General features: G+C 35.4%; 1 protein-coding gene across 2 annotated transcripts in view; it reads left to right on the forward strand.

The window, feature by feature from the left end:
* The window catches only part of CERKL (ceramide kinase like), a 50,695-nt gene that overhangs the window by 26,188 nt on the left and 10,574 nt on the right, over positions 1-13,933 (forward strand). For both annotated transcript variants that reach the window (XM_015634837.1, XM_033515944.1), the window contains exons 3-5: positions 1,543-1,674; positions 6,640-6,703; positions 9,310-9,452. In XM_015634837.1, the coding sequence (XP_015490323.1) occupies positions 1,543-1,674; positions 6,640-6,703; positions 9,310-9,452 (339 nt within the window). The remainder of the gene's footprint in view (positions 1-1,542; positions 1,675-6,639; positions 6,704-9,309; positions 9,453-13,933) is intronic.

Below are 13,933 nucleotides of genomic sequence, written 5' to 3' on the forward strand. Positions count from 1 at the left end.
CAGGTTGCTAAGAGCCATGTCCAGATAAGTTTTGAAAATCTCTGTGGATAGTCAGTGTCACCCATGGCTTAACTGCCCTCCTTGTGAAGGGGGTTTTCTTTATTTCCCACTGGAATATTCCTTGTGCCACTTGTGTCCATTGCCTAATTTGCTGCGCAATGACTTGGCAATCTGTGTAACATTTTGACATAAATAAGGTTATGCATTTTTTTGTGCATGATTTTGAGGTTATAGCAGCAAACTGATCCAATAATTTCCTTCAGGAGCTTTAAGAAATCTTCTAAATTATCTGACACAAACTGGATAAAGAGCTAGTTTTCTTTTCAAGATTGTTTGATGTGTTTAAATAAATGAAAAAATAATCTCTGTGATTTTATAATTATGTTTTGATCTTAAGGAATACTTTCCTCTTCAATGCAGAAATAGTATTTAGCTATAATTTCTTTGAGTAATTGTTCCTGTTCAGTTGTTGAGGTAAAGTGAGTGGAATGAGCTGCAGGAAGTCCCTGCTGACACTCTGAAGGTATATGTGGCTGTAAAAATGAAAGTAATATTCTTCATGGGGAAGAAAATAGGCTTTCATTCTTGGCTCCTTTTGGAGTTGTGGGCCACTACTAATATTTTTCTTGTGTGTTGAAAGCAGTACACTTGCCAGATGTTCTGGGTTTTATTTGGCTAAGAAAGTAATAGTCTACCCTGTTACTAAAACAAAAATTAGAATTGTTCAAATCAAGTACTTAAATAAATACCAGAAGAAGAGCAGATATTGCACACTACTGCTTGCTGCTTGTAGCAAAGCAGCCTCACTGAACCATGGCAATTGTAGGAATTCTAGAAAAGGGAATTTGAAAAGTAATGTTATTGGTGTTTGGTATGAGTTATTTACTCTTCAGGAAAATGCTGGGTTTCAAATAATAAAATTACTTCATGGAGTCAATGTGCAAGACAAGGTTCAGCTGTGCATAGCAGTATTTCTCAGTGTTAGTTCCTTGGAGTTAGGTCAAAGACCTAAATGAACAATAATTCTCAGATTTCCAAATGACACTGCCAATTCTGTATTTCTGTATATTTTTGGACTTCTTCCACAATGAGGAAATTTCCTTTGGACTGTTTGATTTGCATTCTAAGAAAAGAAAAGTGTTGGATTATGGTGTCAGTTTTATTGGGTGTTGCTTTTGTATACTGCTGGGAGTGAGTCATATTAAATTCCAGCAAAGATACGTTTTTATGTTTGGGTTTCTTTCCTTTTTAGGTGCTCAAACTTCCCACTCACCCTGCTCCTGAATCAGGCTTTAACTAGGCTGTGACACATGCACTTTTTTTTCTGGTTCCTACAACTGTTTATTACCTGCACACAGAAAATTAATCAATACTGTAATTTAAAGATAAGTAATGCACATGCAAGAAGAAATTGAGACTTTTTTTAGACTGTAGTTTACTTACCCTGTCAAAGTATTGTAATGATTTCAATATTAGAAAACCATTTAAGCTGTAAAAATAGTCGGGTTGCGTGTGATCTTAAATATTTTGTTTTCTTTTTAGGCTTTCAAAACAGACCTAAATCCTTGAAAGTGTTTGTTAATCCAAGCAGCCACAAAAGAGAAGCCACTCAGATTTATTATGAAAAAGTTGCACCTCTTTTTAAACTTGCTGACATAAAAACTGATGTCACAGGTAAGTTGCTTCAGAAGTAAAGCTTAATCCTTTGTGAAACTAACAGTTAAGCATGTGAGACAATTTGAATTTACTGCTTATCCTTATTGCCTTTGACTGCAAGTACTGCATTTGGAACTCTAGTTAATACAACACAATATATGTTTATTTTGTCAAAAAGTGATTTAGTAATTCTGTTATTGATTCAGTATTTTTCACCTATAGCAATCAATACTAGTAAACCTAGTCTTTTTCCTATGTCTCTTGTAATTGACTTGAAAAGTTATCAGTCTCAGCTTAAACAAATTATAAGAGGTCTCATCTTGCAGTTGTTCCTTAGATTTCTTATGACATGATGACTAGTTCAGGTTGCAGGCCAAAAATTACTCTGATAAAATCTGATTTAGCCATGAGAATATACTAATGCAATAATGGTAGATGAAAATTATCTTGCTAATTTTATTCCCTGTATCTATGTCTTTTTTTTAACTATTTAGCCCACAATTTAAAGTAAAATCAGTTGAAGATTAAAGACCCATTACAATAAATGTGAAAAAGACTGTCTGTATTAGAATTATGTAGCAATAATTTCTTAACTACCCTGAATTGAGAGGGAATGCCAGCAGCTTGATATAAATTTTAATTCTCACAGACATATTTTTCCACCTGGAAGGCATGGATCATAGTGTGAACAGACTAATAATGCTGTCATATTAAAAATTGAACTTAGCCTTGTTTGGTCACAATTTAAAACAAATAGTTTTAGTACAAGTTGTGACTATAATGTGTAGAGGTTTCAAAAATGTTTTTACTAGTGGAATAGAAACAGTTTTAAGTTTATTTTTAAATTATTTTTCTTTGAAATTTTAATAGGAAAGTTCCGAGTTGAGCCAGAAAAATATTTAATGGCCTATCCTTTAATTAAGGTTATCTTGGCAATGTTGAAATACTGCTGTGCTTATTAGCTGCCTAACACTCCTCCTACAGGCAAAATGAGAAAACTACATTGCAGTTTTCAATGCTAGTAGAGAACTAAATAACTAATAATTATGTTTAAAAAAAAAAAGAGGGTGGTGGTGGGTGCTGAGTAAAAGTCCTGTCCACTGGTACCCTATTCCAATAAAACTAAGTGCTTTCTTTCAAGTAAATTGAACTGACTTGAATCAGTCAGTTCAATTTACTTTTTCCTCCCATAATTGTTTTGAATTTTGTGAAACTGGAGTGTGCATCTTGCTGTCCGTGCTGTTTTGGAACATGGCCAATATTTACGTAACTGGTGGTGTACAAAGGTGTGTTAGGTACTGGAATTGTGAAGGCTTTTGTACAGTTTTTTCCCTGAAGACAGTTTACATTTCGACTTTTCCACATGCACATATTTAAAATTCATTGAACGTGAAGTTAAAATTGGTTGAGTACAAAAATTTTATACCAATTTTGAATCTCTGAAGTGGCTTCTAGTGCATATAAAATACAAAAAGAATTGCAGGTTACTAAAAGCACTTCAGAACATCAAAGATTGGCAGTGGAGTGCTGAAAGACAGCTCTCCTCAGCCAGTCTTGTATACTGCTAGCTGTTGCTTCCTCTCTGATCAAACTTTCCAGATCCTATTCTTCATTGTAGCTTCTCTTGGAATAAAATTCTTGTGTTAAGAAGTTCGCGGTTGAAATATTCTCACCTACCCAAGGACATATAGCAATCTAAAAGACATGAATGTAAATAAGTGAGTGCTGAAGTAACATTTACTTTTTCAAATTATTTTAAAATTTTTTCAAGTTTTCTTTTTTTTTTTTTTCCCCTAAATGGCTTTGTGTGCTACACTTTAATAATTTCAGTAAAAATAACCAAAGGTATTACAGAGTGGATTGTGTTTTGCTGTTTTTTTGGGTTATTTTTGTTAGGTGCAGTAAGCAAATCTCTGAAGTACCTAGAGCACTACAAAGTATGAATTAGCAAATTTATACTGAAGCAGTACTTCTAGCTATAGCTCAGGTGAAACAAAATTTTAACTCTATTTTAAGAATTGGGAGATTTTTTTTTGTGCTGCAGCTGGGATGTGGCTGCTAGGATAAGAACAGTGACTCTTCCAAAAATTGAGTTCTACAAAAGCCCAATCCCACTGTTGAAATAATTGCAAGTACTGGCAGATTGTGATAATTTGAGCGTTATGTATTTTAGAAATACATAAAGTCTTACAAAATCTTATTAAATTTAAAGAAAAATAAATAAAGGAAACAGACAGAATTCAATCTTGTCTCACTTCTCTTCCTCGTTTTGACTCTTACTTCCATTTATGCACACTTACAACCTGGACAGTTAGACAAAAATAACTTCTGTTCCAAATCTCCTATTTTTAGGGCAGAACCACAAAAGAAAGGAATATTTGAGAGCTGGACAAATAGCATTGGTTTAAACTTACCACATGATAAATACCAACAGATAATTGGTGTTGATGCTGGATGGAAAATGCCGTTATCAGTAACAGTCCCACTGATTTTAGTCTGTGCCATGAGTGCCAGTATGTTTAGATGTCACATGAAAGCATCCCCTGTTCTGAAGTGTTGACCTAACTGTATATTGCTTTTTCTGTGTGTAGAGGCCAAGCCCTTGGTTCTTGTTTGCTATGTGAAGAGAATGTTAAAGTGTTTTTGGAGTAACTCTGGTCAAATGAGGTGCAGTCTTGGTGTCCTTCCTTCAGAATGCTATTATCTGACACTTAGGAACAAAACATTCTATTATGCATTATTATTATGCATTAGAAATGGTAAAAAAATTAATTAAATAATATTTTTGTGATAATAATTTTGACAAATATGAGATCTGGATCCTTCTCAAACAATGAAAGAAGCTTTCTGTCTATTACCAAAATACACTGAATAGGTTTTTTTCCTGTTTGTTTGTTTTTCCCCCTGAATTGGAACAGTGCCAAATATTCAAACACTTAGCTTTTTTTCCAGCTATCAGAATGATTTATACATGCCCCTCTGGAGGTTGTCAAGCCTGCAGAAAACTTTTTAGACATGGTCTTTTTATGTCTGTGTTGGATTTTTCTAGGGTTTTTTTTCTACTTGAATGATTCTCTATATGTTCTCACAAAGTTTTTCCTGAAGACCTAATTTTTTCAGTGCCTTTTTGTTATTATGTGTCAAAATAGATTCTCTGTCATTCTCTCATCAAATTTTAAATTTCTAGGAATTCCCTAATCTCAAGCCTTGAGCAGTTCTTCTACATAATTTCCAAACTTAAGCTATTAGATGTAAAGAGGATGGATTTGCTCTCAATCTAACTAACATTAGTAATTTTTACTGTGTTTATTGATTTCTGTCTAAACATGAGCCCTCTTTATTTCCATGTCCTTGTTCTTTGAGTGAATTAATTCTGTAACAGTAAGCATAACTTACATTACATTAGGAAAGCACTGAGCATGTTCTCTGTTACAAAATAAATCTTATTTACTGTTCCATTTTAATTAGACTGTACTCATAACATTCTAAATGTCATCGTGTTCATTTAAAAAGGCATGTAACCTGGTAACCAACTCTGTTTTCATGGGAAGAGTTTCTTTCACAGCTAAGCAATGGTAAGATATTTGAACCTTTCTGCATTTTTGCATGATGCACTCTTTTATTGGTCACTTTTCACACAGCCTACAGATATTGATAAAAGCACTGTTCCCATTGGTAATGCAAATGTGGTAGCTTAAATGTGCTTTGATGTTCCAGAGAGGCCCTGCATGGAAGTAAATTCTGTAAATAATTCCTAAAAGTTATTATAGTGATAGGTGTTTCTGCAGCAAAATGATAAATCTCTGCCTTCCATATAATCAAAACAACTCTAGTTTTTTAATTAAGGATTTTCTAAACACCAAGCACTAAAACTTTGCTGGTAGTGATTGGGGAATTTTGAAGTTATAGGCAGTATAAGCAATTTTTTAGTGTGAAGTGTAAAAATTGTCACTTTTGATTTTGTTTTCCTTCTTATATTTTAGGAGAAAAGATACATACACTCACTATATCCACACACATACTCATGTGTGTGTGTATAGGAAGAGATAGAGGTGTTTTCAGTTCTTGTAAGCAGCCTTTGAATAATCTGTAGAAATACTGTTGGAACAGGTACAGCTATGGAATGATTGTTTTAGACACCAAGACTAATAATTTTAGCAATGTTTGGGAACACTGGAGAAAAGCCTTGAACTATGTGAGCACCAGGGACAGACAAGCATGAAAGATTAATGTAATTTTGCATATAATGATGCACATTCTTACACAAAAAATCCATCTGCAAGTGTCATGTCAGTCAGCAAAAATCTTTGATGGGTGGCTGCAGCTGGGCTGTCTCTTCTGGCAAAGCTGCCCTAGAAAATGCTAAATGTAGTTATGATGCTTCGTGCCATCTGTAGTATGCCAGTTTATCCTGTCTTCACTGGCATTTACAGTACTATATAGGGTATCAGCAAACACAGAGACATCGATGTGGAGTGACAGATTCATTTCCTCCAGAGGCTATGAACTCTGGTGTATACTTGTGCCACCTTCCTCTGTGTGTTATATGCTGTTGTCACTGGTATTTGGCTTGATTTCATACTTCTGCGTTTAACTCCTCTTATTTTTAATTTAGCAATTTGCATATCCTAACACAAAGGCAATTAAATTTGATTGATCCTGAAGTTATTCAATCTTAACTGAGGATGTGCTTATTTTCCTGAAGTTTACCAAATGTGTTAATGCTAAAACTTGCATTTTGATGCAACAAACATCTTCTTGAATTCTCTGAATTTAAATGCATGAAATAGCCATGTATCTGATAACAGCGGAAATTTAATGTTTGGCCTGTCCACTGGCATAACTGTAAAATATAACTTCTCATACTTTTAATGCTTTAATGGCTTAAAAAAAATCTGACTTGAATTACTCTGTGTTCCTTATGTTGGATGGACAAAATAATTTAAAATTATCTAATTTGCTGACAATCGATGTTTTCCACAGTAACTGAATATGAAGGACATGCTCTCTTAGTACTGAAAGAATGTGAACTGCAGGCATTTGATGGGTAAGTTGGTTAGTGACTATGAATGTTAGTGAACCTCATCATGTTACTTTTTATTTGTATTCCAGTCAAAATTATGCTAGTGGGTATTTCATGAGTTACTCTGCTTCTCATGTATATGAAACCTGGCAAATTAATTTCTCATTAAATTCTTTGGTATTTATTAATTACTGACAACAGAAATGTATCTTGGATTCATATATAATGGTAAATAAACAAAGCTTTCTGAAATTTGCTTCATGAGGGTTTCAGTCTCTGTATTTGTAAGAATACAAAGATAAAGAAGAAAGAGCCTGGACTGTATCTTCTTTCACAAATATCTTCTACACTGAGTCATATTTGAATTGTTTCATCTTTGATCTTTGGGTAGACTGAGAACTTCCCCGTAAGGCTTTCTCCAGTAGCCAGATCTAAGCTGGAAGAATATAACCCTTTTGAAAGACTATAGACATATGTCTTTTATACTGTACCTTTTTTGCTATCTAAATTTTTTAGAGACACAAAAATGTAGAAATGCCAAGACAACGGGGTTATTTTTTTATTCATTGCAGTATGTAAAAAATATAGCAACACACAATTTCTGGGCTTGCTTTTCTCTCTAAGAGAGTTATGGTTCCTTTCATGTTAACTGCTTATAAAGTAAACTGAAGCTTATGATTTGCAGTAGTAAACTGGAAGTTTATGTCTTAGTGCTCTCTGAAAGTAACACTCCTGTGTGTTAATTCTTTGTCAAAGCTGTTTGTATTTATAATTTCTGTTTTCCTCCGTTACTATTTTATTTCAAAAGACCACAAGCACATGTCTTATACACACTACCTTCCTTGCTATCCACATTTTTTTAGGGATACTGAAAATTAAGGCACTTTGTCAATTTGGCTTTTTCACCCTGACTTATGGCTGAGCTTTGGTGACAAAAAGAGAGACTGCATTTGTGATGCTGCCATCTCAGCTGGGTTTTCCTATTTGTACAGAGACAGAAACAGACAATGCCCATGCACACATATATTTCTTCCCTAGTCAGGAGTCTAAAGTATCAAGGATATTTAGAGTAGCCTGAGTTAGTCAGCCCTTAGTGAATAGTTGATTAAGGAAGTTGCATCTGATGGTTAAATACATGTTTCTTTCTCTCAGAAGCCTTCTTCAAGGTTTAAGTAAAATTTGTTCGCTCAAGACTTTCTACTCCTTATGCATAGCAGGTTCTCACTGATTAGCATTGGAATCCCAGGTGCCTGGTGGTATCTCTGTTTCTAGCCAAAAAGGCAACTCTTGATGATTAATGCTAAAATAATAGAAATCAAAATTAGCAGCATTTTCATGTTATTCCTTGGACTCTGTCTACACAGCCCTCCAAAATCAGAGGAAAGTATATCTGTTTTCAAAAGTTTTAAAAGCCAGAAGACTTTTGTCTTCTGGGTATACAGTTTTTCAGACTTCAAAGATTAACTGGTTTTACAACTGTGACAGAGAATTTTAAGCCTGAGAATAAACAAAAAATGAGTCAAAAGAAAGGCGATGACTCCTGAGTGCAAGCAGGAATAAAATGTACTTCAAACTTTTATATTCTATTATTCAAACTGTGTATTGTGTTTTTTTATTTAATGTGGCAGTGTTTAGCTAGATAGAGGAAACAATCCTAAAAATTAGAGATTAAAAACCAGTTTGGAAATAATAATAGAAATTGAAGAAAAATGTTAAAGGAGATGAGGTAATTGAATTTAAACATTTGATAACACTAATAACATAATGAGTTTTTTCTTATGAAGATCTGACCAGTTTTACCTGGTTGAATGATTAGATGTAGTTTCACAACAACATTCATACAGATATATGGAAAGGATATAATTTAGGTGAATTCCTCCCAAAGGTACTATGACTCTTCTGTCATAAATGCTTGTAATGTATCATTAGTATTCTTATCATTAAAATATGTTTACTAGTTTGGAGAATCACTATAATATGTACTTAAATAAAGAAAAACAAGGAAAAAAAAAGGTTTGCTGTAACAGAGCTTTTACAGACAAATGCATTCCTCTCTATAGCCACAGCAGGTGGGAGTTTAATTACGTGCTCCAGAAGCAGTGATTAAGTACCTTTGTGCAAAGGATTGCTGGCACTAGGATTTTATATCTTGCTAAATCCCTCAACTGCCTGCACAGTGTATGAAAATAGCTGTTTTCAAGTGTTTTTTTTTATTTTATTGTAATATTTGTTGAGTTTTTATTATAAGGGCAATTAAAAGGCATTGGAATGTTTGTATGGGTCAGCACTGAAAGATGTAAAAAGCTTTTCCACTGAGGCACTTAAACATGTGTTTGATTCTTCCATCTGATCAGTTTATGTGCATGATGTGTGGTAAGGTAAGAAAAACTTCGTAGCTTTTTAAGTATATTTACTCCTACTCAGACAGAAAGCAGAAGTAAGAATGCTTAAGGAACATTCAGGAAACATTTACTGATCTGACAGTGAAGCCTAAGCTTGTTAAAGAAAAAATGTTTTTTAGCTTTCTGAAATATCATTGTATATACAGTGTGGGGTAGCTGCCTTCCACTTGTTTGTTCAGCTGTGAAAGAGTTTGTTTTGAAGTGTTTGGCATTTTTGTTTTGTAATAGGGTGGTTTGTGTTGGTGGAGATGGATCTGTCAGTGAAGTTGCTCATGGGCTACTACTCAGAGCCCAGATGGATGCTGGGAAAGACACGGACTATATATCAAAACCTGTCAGAGCACCAGTTCCTCTTGGAGTAATACCAGCAGGTGAGAATGGAAGGTACTGTTACATTTTGTTAGTCACCTGTTTTAAGTCCCTCTGGTATGTTTTACAGTTTTGGCTACTAAAGGCAATTCTTGATGCTAAAGCTTCAGTTATGTAAGGAAGCTATTGAATAAATGTCCTAAATTAGTGATTTATATTGATTACAAATGACTTGATTTGAAATTGTAATGATAATTTGAAGTAATGGCACAGATGAGCTCTTTGCCTGAAGGAAGAGGCTGAGAAAGAATAAAACTAAAATAATTTTCAGCTGATCCATAAAAGGTCAAGTTTCACCCTTATTTCCTGACAGAAATTATACAAAATGAAAACTTTATTTTTTAGATTTTCCTTTCTTGCATCTCCAGTTTTCTTGGCAGAATTCTCAGCTGGATTCATGCTTAGGGTCTATTTTAAAATGGTGTCCCAGAAATACATTGTGGGCATTATATTAAAAAAATATATATATTGTGCACAAAAACTTCTTTCTTTCTTCTTTTGTTTCAGAGACATGAAAATCTGTCTCTCTTAAAAAGTCATCCTGCTCTTTTATTAACTTTTATCTTGTGGTGTGGTTTTGTTTATGCTGGGGGGTTTGTGTGTCCCTCTCCTCAGTTTTAGTATGTGCCCTCCTTGGAGTGCAGCTTTGCCCAGCAGGAAGGTCTTTAGTGTGAGCTGCTGTGGTTTAACCCCAGCCAGCAGCCCAGCCCCACACACTGCCCCACCAGTGGGATCAGAAGGGTAAAAGCTGGAAAACTCTTGGGTTGAGATAAGGACAGTTTCATTAAAGAAAGCAAGAGCTGTGTTCACCAGCAATGCAAAACAAGGAATTAATTCCTGCTTCCCGTAGGCAGACAGGTGTTCAGCCATCTCCAGGAGAGCAGGACCCATCACACATAACAGTGTCTTGGGATGACAAATGCCATCACTTTAAATGTCCCTTTTTATGTCCCCTTCCCCCATTTTCTATACTGAGCATGGTGTCATATGGTCTGGAATATCTCTTTGGTCAGCTGGGCTCACCTGTCCTGGCTGTGTCTCCTCCCACCCTCCCGTGCACCCCCAGCTTCCTCACCAGCATGGCAGTGTGAAAAGGAGAAAAGGTCTTGGCCCTGTGTAAGCTCTGCTCAGCAACAAAAACATCTCTGTATCATCAACCTTGTGCTCTGCACAAATCCAAAACACAGCCCCATAGCAGCCACTGGCAAGAAAGCTAACTCTACCCCAGCCAAAACCAGCACAACTTAGTACAGTCAGGGTTGATTCTGGACTAGTATATGAATCACTTTTCTTGAAAAGAAGAGAGGTATTTTTGCATGAACACTACTCTCTGGTGTGGATGTTTGCTAAGACTAGTTGACATAATTTCTCAGATGTTTTTAACTGGTAAGGAAAAAAATTTCTACAGCCAGTAAAACAGCAAATCACTGTTTTTAGTTTTCTCAAAAAAAAAAAAAAGAGCACCTCACTTTGAACTGAGCAAGCAGATTTTTAAATGCTTTGATTTGGTTTGCACATATAAAAGGAGCATTAGTTGCTTGTTTAGGAGCAAGATCACAGTAGCTTTTTCTCGGGTTAAGAAACCCTTGGTAAATGAGACAGCAATCTCAAAGACATATAAAGGTAGTGAATTTGAATACAGAAGTTGGGTCATCACTTACCAGCTCAGTTACTCTGAATATTTTGATGGTGCTGAGACAGAATCTCTCCACACCATGTTGTGTGATGGTTGCTGTGCCTCACCATCGGTGCTTACTCTCCTCAGTTTAACACAAATATGGCATGAGCTGAAAGGACTTGTAGACTCAAAAGAATTCTGTACAGTTTCTTACACAGAATGACATAGATTTTGTAAAAGAGGATCAGAACAGTTTATAAAATGATACTGTGAGAAACTTCTAGTAGGTTCTTTAAAATAATCTGTTGTTTATTTGATTACCATATTCCTGATAGTCCATGAGGTAGTCACTTAGGAAACAGGTAAATATGATACTTGTCATGAGGATACAACTCTGGTCAGTTAACTTTTTTTTCCCCCACCAGAAATCCACTGTACAAAATTATTAGGATTTTCCAGGCAAGTAGAAACAACAACTGAATTACAGGATAGTATTATGTGGGTGGCTTAAAATCTGGTTTTAGCCTCTATAATAAGTACTTAAGACAGCATTTTGAACTTTCAGTCATCTTGATGGGAAGGAGATGCTCTTGAAACAATTTACCTCCTGAAGAGAGAGGTCCAGAGGGGAGTATGTTTTTACTGAAATACTCTACTGAGCTGCCTTATTGTGGTCCAAATCAAATGGATGGGATGTGGGGAAGCCTGCAGTTGTACTGCTGGCCATTAGCAAGAGTGTTTGTTGCTATGGGAACTACTGCTAAGGAACTGTACCGAGGGGGAAGCAGAGAAAGGGGAGGGGGAACTGCGGAAGGACATTAAAAAAGCTCTCCAGTTGATACAGAACAAGAGACAATCTATATCTGATACCTGTGAACCTTTTGGTCCAAAGTGGTTAATTTAAATAAATTCATGATTCCAAATTAATTCAGAAAATAAAATATTACTGGGGGACTGTTAATTTCTCTGATATTTCAGGCAAAGAACCAAAATGTTGGTGCAGTTTTCATCAGAATTTTAGCTATGCTTGACTAGGAAGTCATTACATCACATTTATCTGTTTGGATGGGGGAGACATTAACAGCCTTATGAATATTCATGTCATCTGGTTAATTAAGTTAATTGTACTGCAGAAGTGCTTGCACTTCCAAGGACAATTTTTTTCTCTACAATTTCTGTTTGGTACCTTCATCAGTCATGCTTTACATGACCTGCAGATACTCTGTTCTCATGCTTTTGCACTTTTGGTGGGAAGGAGGTGGTAGGAAGTTGTTTGTAATGTCAGGAAAATGGGTTGATATTTTGAACAGAATTACATTGTTGGAGTAATAAAATCTTCTTTGTTTCTGTAAAAACCATGCTGATGATGGAGATACCAGAGTTGTACGGTTGAAACCTTTTGAGATTAAATTGAGTAGCTGAAGTGAAACTTAAAAATGTGACTTACTAATGTGTGAACAGTGCAGGTCATGAGCATCAAAGGTTTTTAGTCTCTGAAGTGATATGATATTGTTCAGGGGAACGGTTGTTATTGCTGAATAATATCTTGAGCTTTCATAGGGGTAAACAGATTACTTGGGAGTATGAATAATGGCATTAAAACCATTATTGAATCACCATTTAAATCAGAAAGGCTTGTATCATTATTTTTGTGTAACTTTTATAGTTTCTGCTTGGTTTATGGGCTGCATGTTTTGGGTTTGCCTGTTTGTTTTGGTTTGGGTTATTTTGTCTGGCATCCTGCTTATATAGGAATTAGTTAATGAGGCACATTGTTGGGATCAAACATGCTGGTAGGCATGTAGTGGGTGGAGTTTTTAGAGAATATGATGGTGCTTGCTCCCACAAAACTGTGCTTGGTCTAGTTCTTTGACTCATAGAAGGGTGGATGTGGTACTTTTGTTTTTGAACACAGAACTTGTTATATCTTCCTCAGAGTACTGAAAGGGTGGGATTTTGCCTTGTTTACTTCTGCAAATGTTAATGAGCTCCAAAGATTTAAGAGAAGGATGCAATTACTTGTGCCTATCCTGTTTAGTAGGAATGAGATTTAAGTCTCATTAAAGTCAGTTTGAAGATTGGTACCGACTTCAGCTGTGGTCATTTGGTATCTTGTTGCCATTTGCATTGATAAATTACTCTCAAATCAGGATTGAAGCTTAAACTCATACCAAGCTTGATCTTCCAAACTGTATTCCACCTTGTGCTCTTTTATTAGCTTGATCTTCAGTGAGAAGTGAATTTTTTTTTTTTAGAATAACAACTGCTCTATTTTGACATACAGGAAGTGAGCATGATTTGCCTGACTTGTAACGACCTGCTGCTTGTATGTGTGATTTCCTTTGTTTTGGAGACATGCCCGTAACAGCTGATAAGAGCTGTGTAATTCTGATTGAAGGAAATATTAGAGTAGTTTTGAGTTACATCTTTCAGCTACCTTTATTGGCAAAGTTCAATCTGGAAGTTAAATCCATGAAGCCATTCAAACATGAAACAATATTGGGCATATACTTGTAGTATTCTGTGAAGAATGGCTTTTTAGGTCAAATGTAGGGTTTTTGTAGTTTTTGGGTATCTGTTACCTTAAGGGATATTCCTCACTTGCTTCATATAGCAAGAACTCAGAGCTCCTCTCTCTTATCTTATGGCAGCTTCCCATGAAGTTCCGAATTGCTCTAAGGACTTAACAGTTCTGTGAGATTCTCAGTTATACTAAATTATTTTATTTGGAGAGATTATTGAAAAAAGTCAAAGATATATTCCTGAATAAGAATGGCATGATGCCTTTAGAACTTTGTAATTATGTTCAGCAGTCTTTGCAAATTCAGTATTTTTCTTTATACTTTGCATGTCATCAAAGCAGAA

This window comes from Parus major, chromosome 7 (genome assembly GCF_001522545.3).
Source record: "Parus major isolate Abel chromosome 7, Parus_major1.1, whole genome shotgun sequence".
Taxonomy (NCBI): Eukaryota; Metazoa; Chordata; class Aves; order Passeriformes; family Paridae; genus Parus; species Parus major.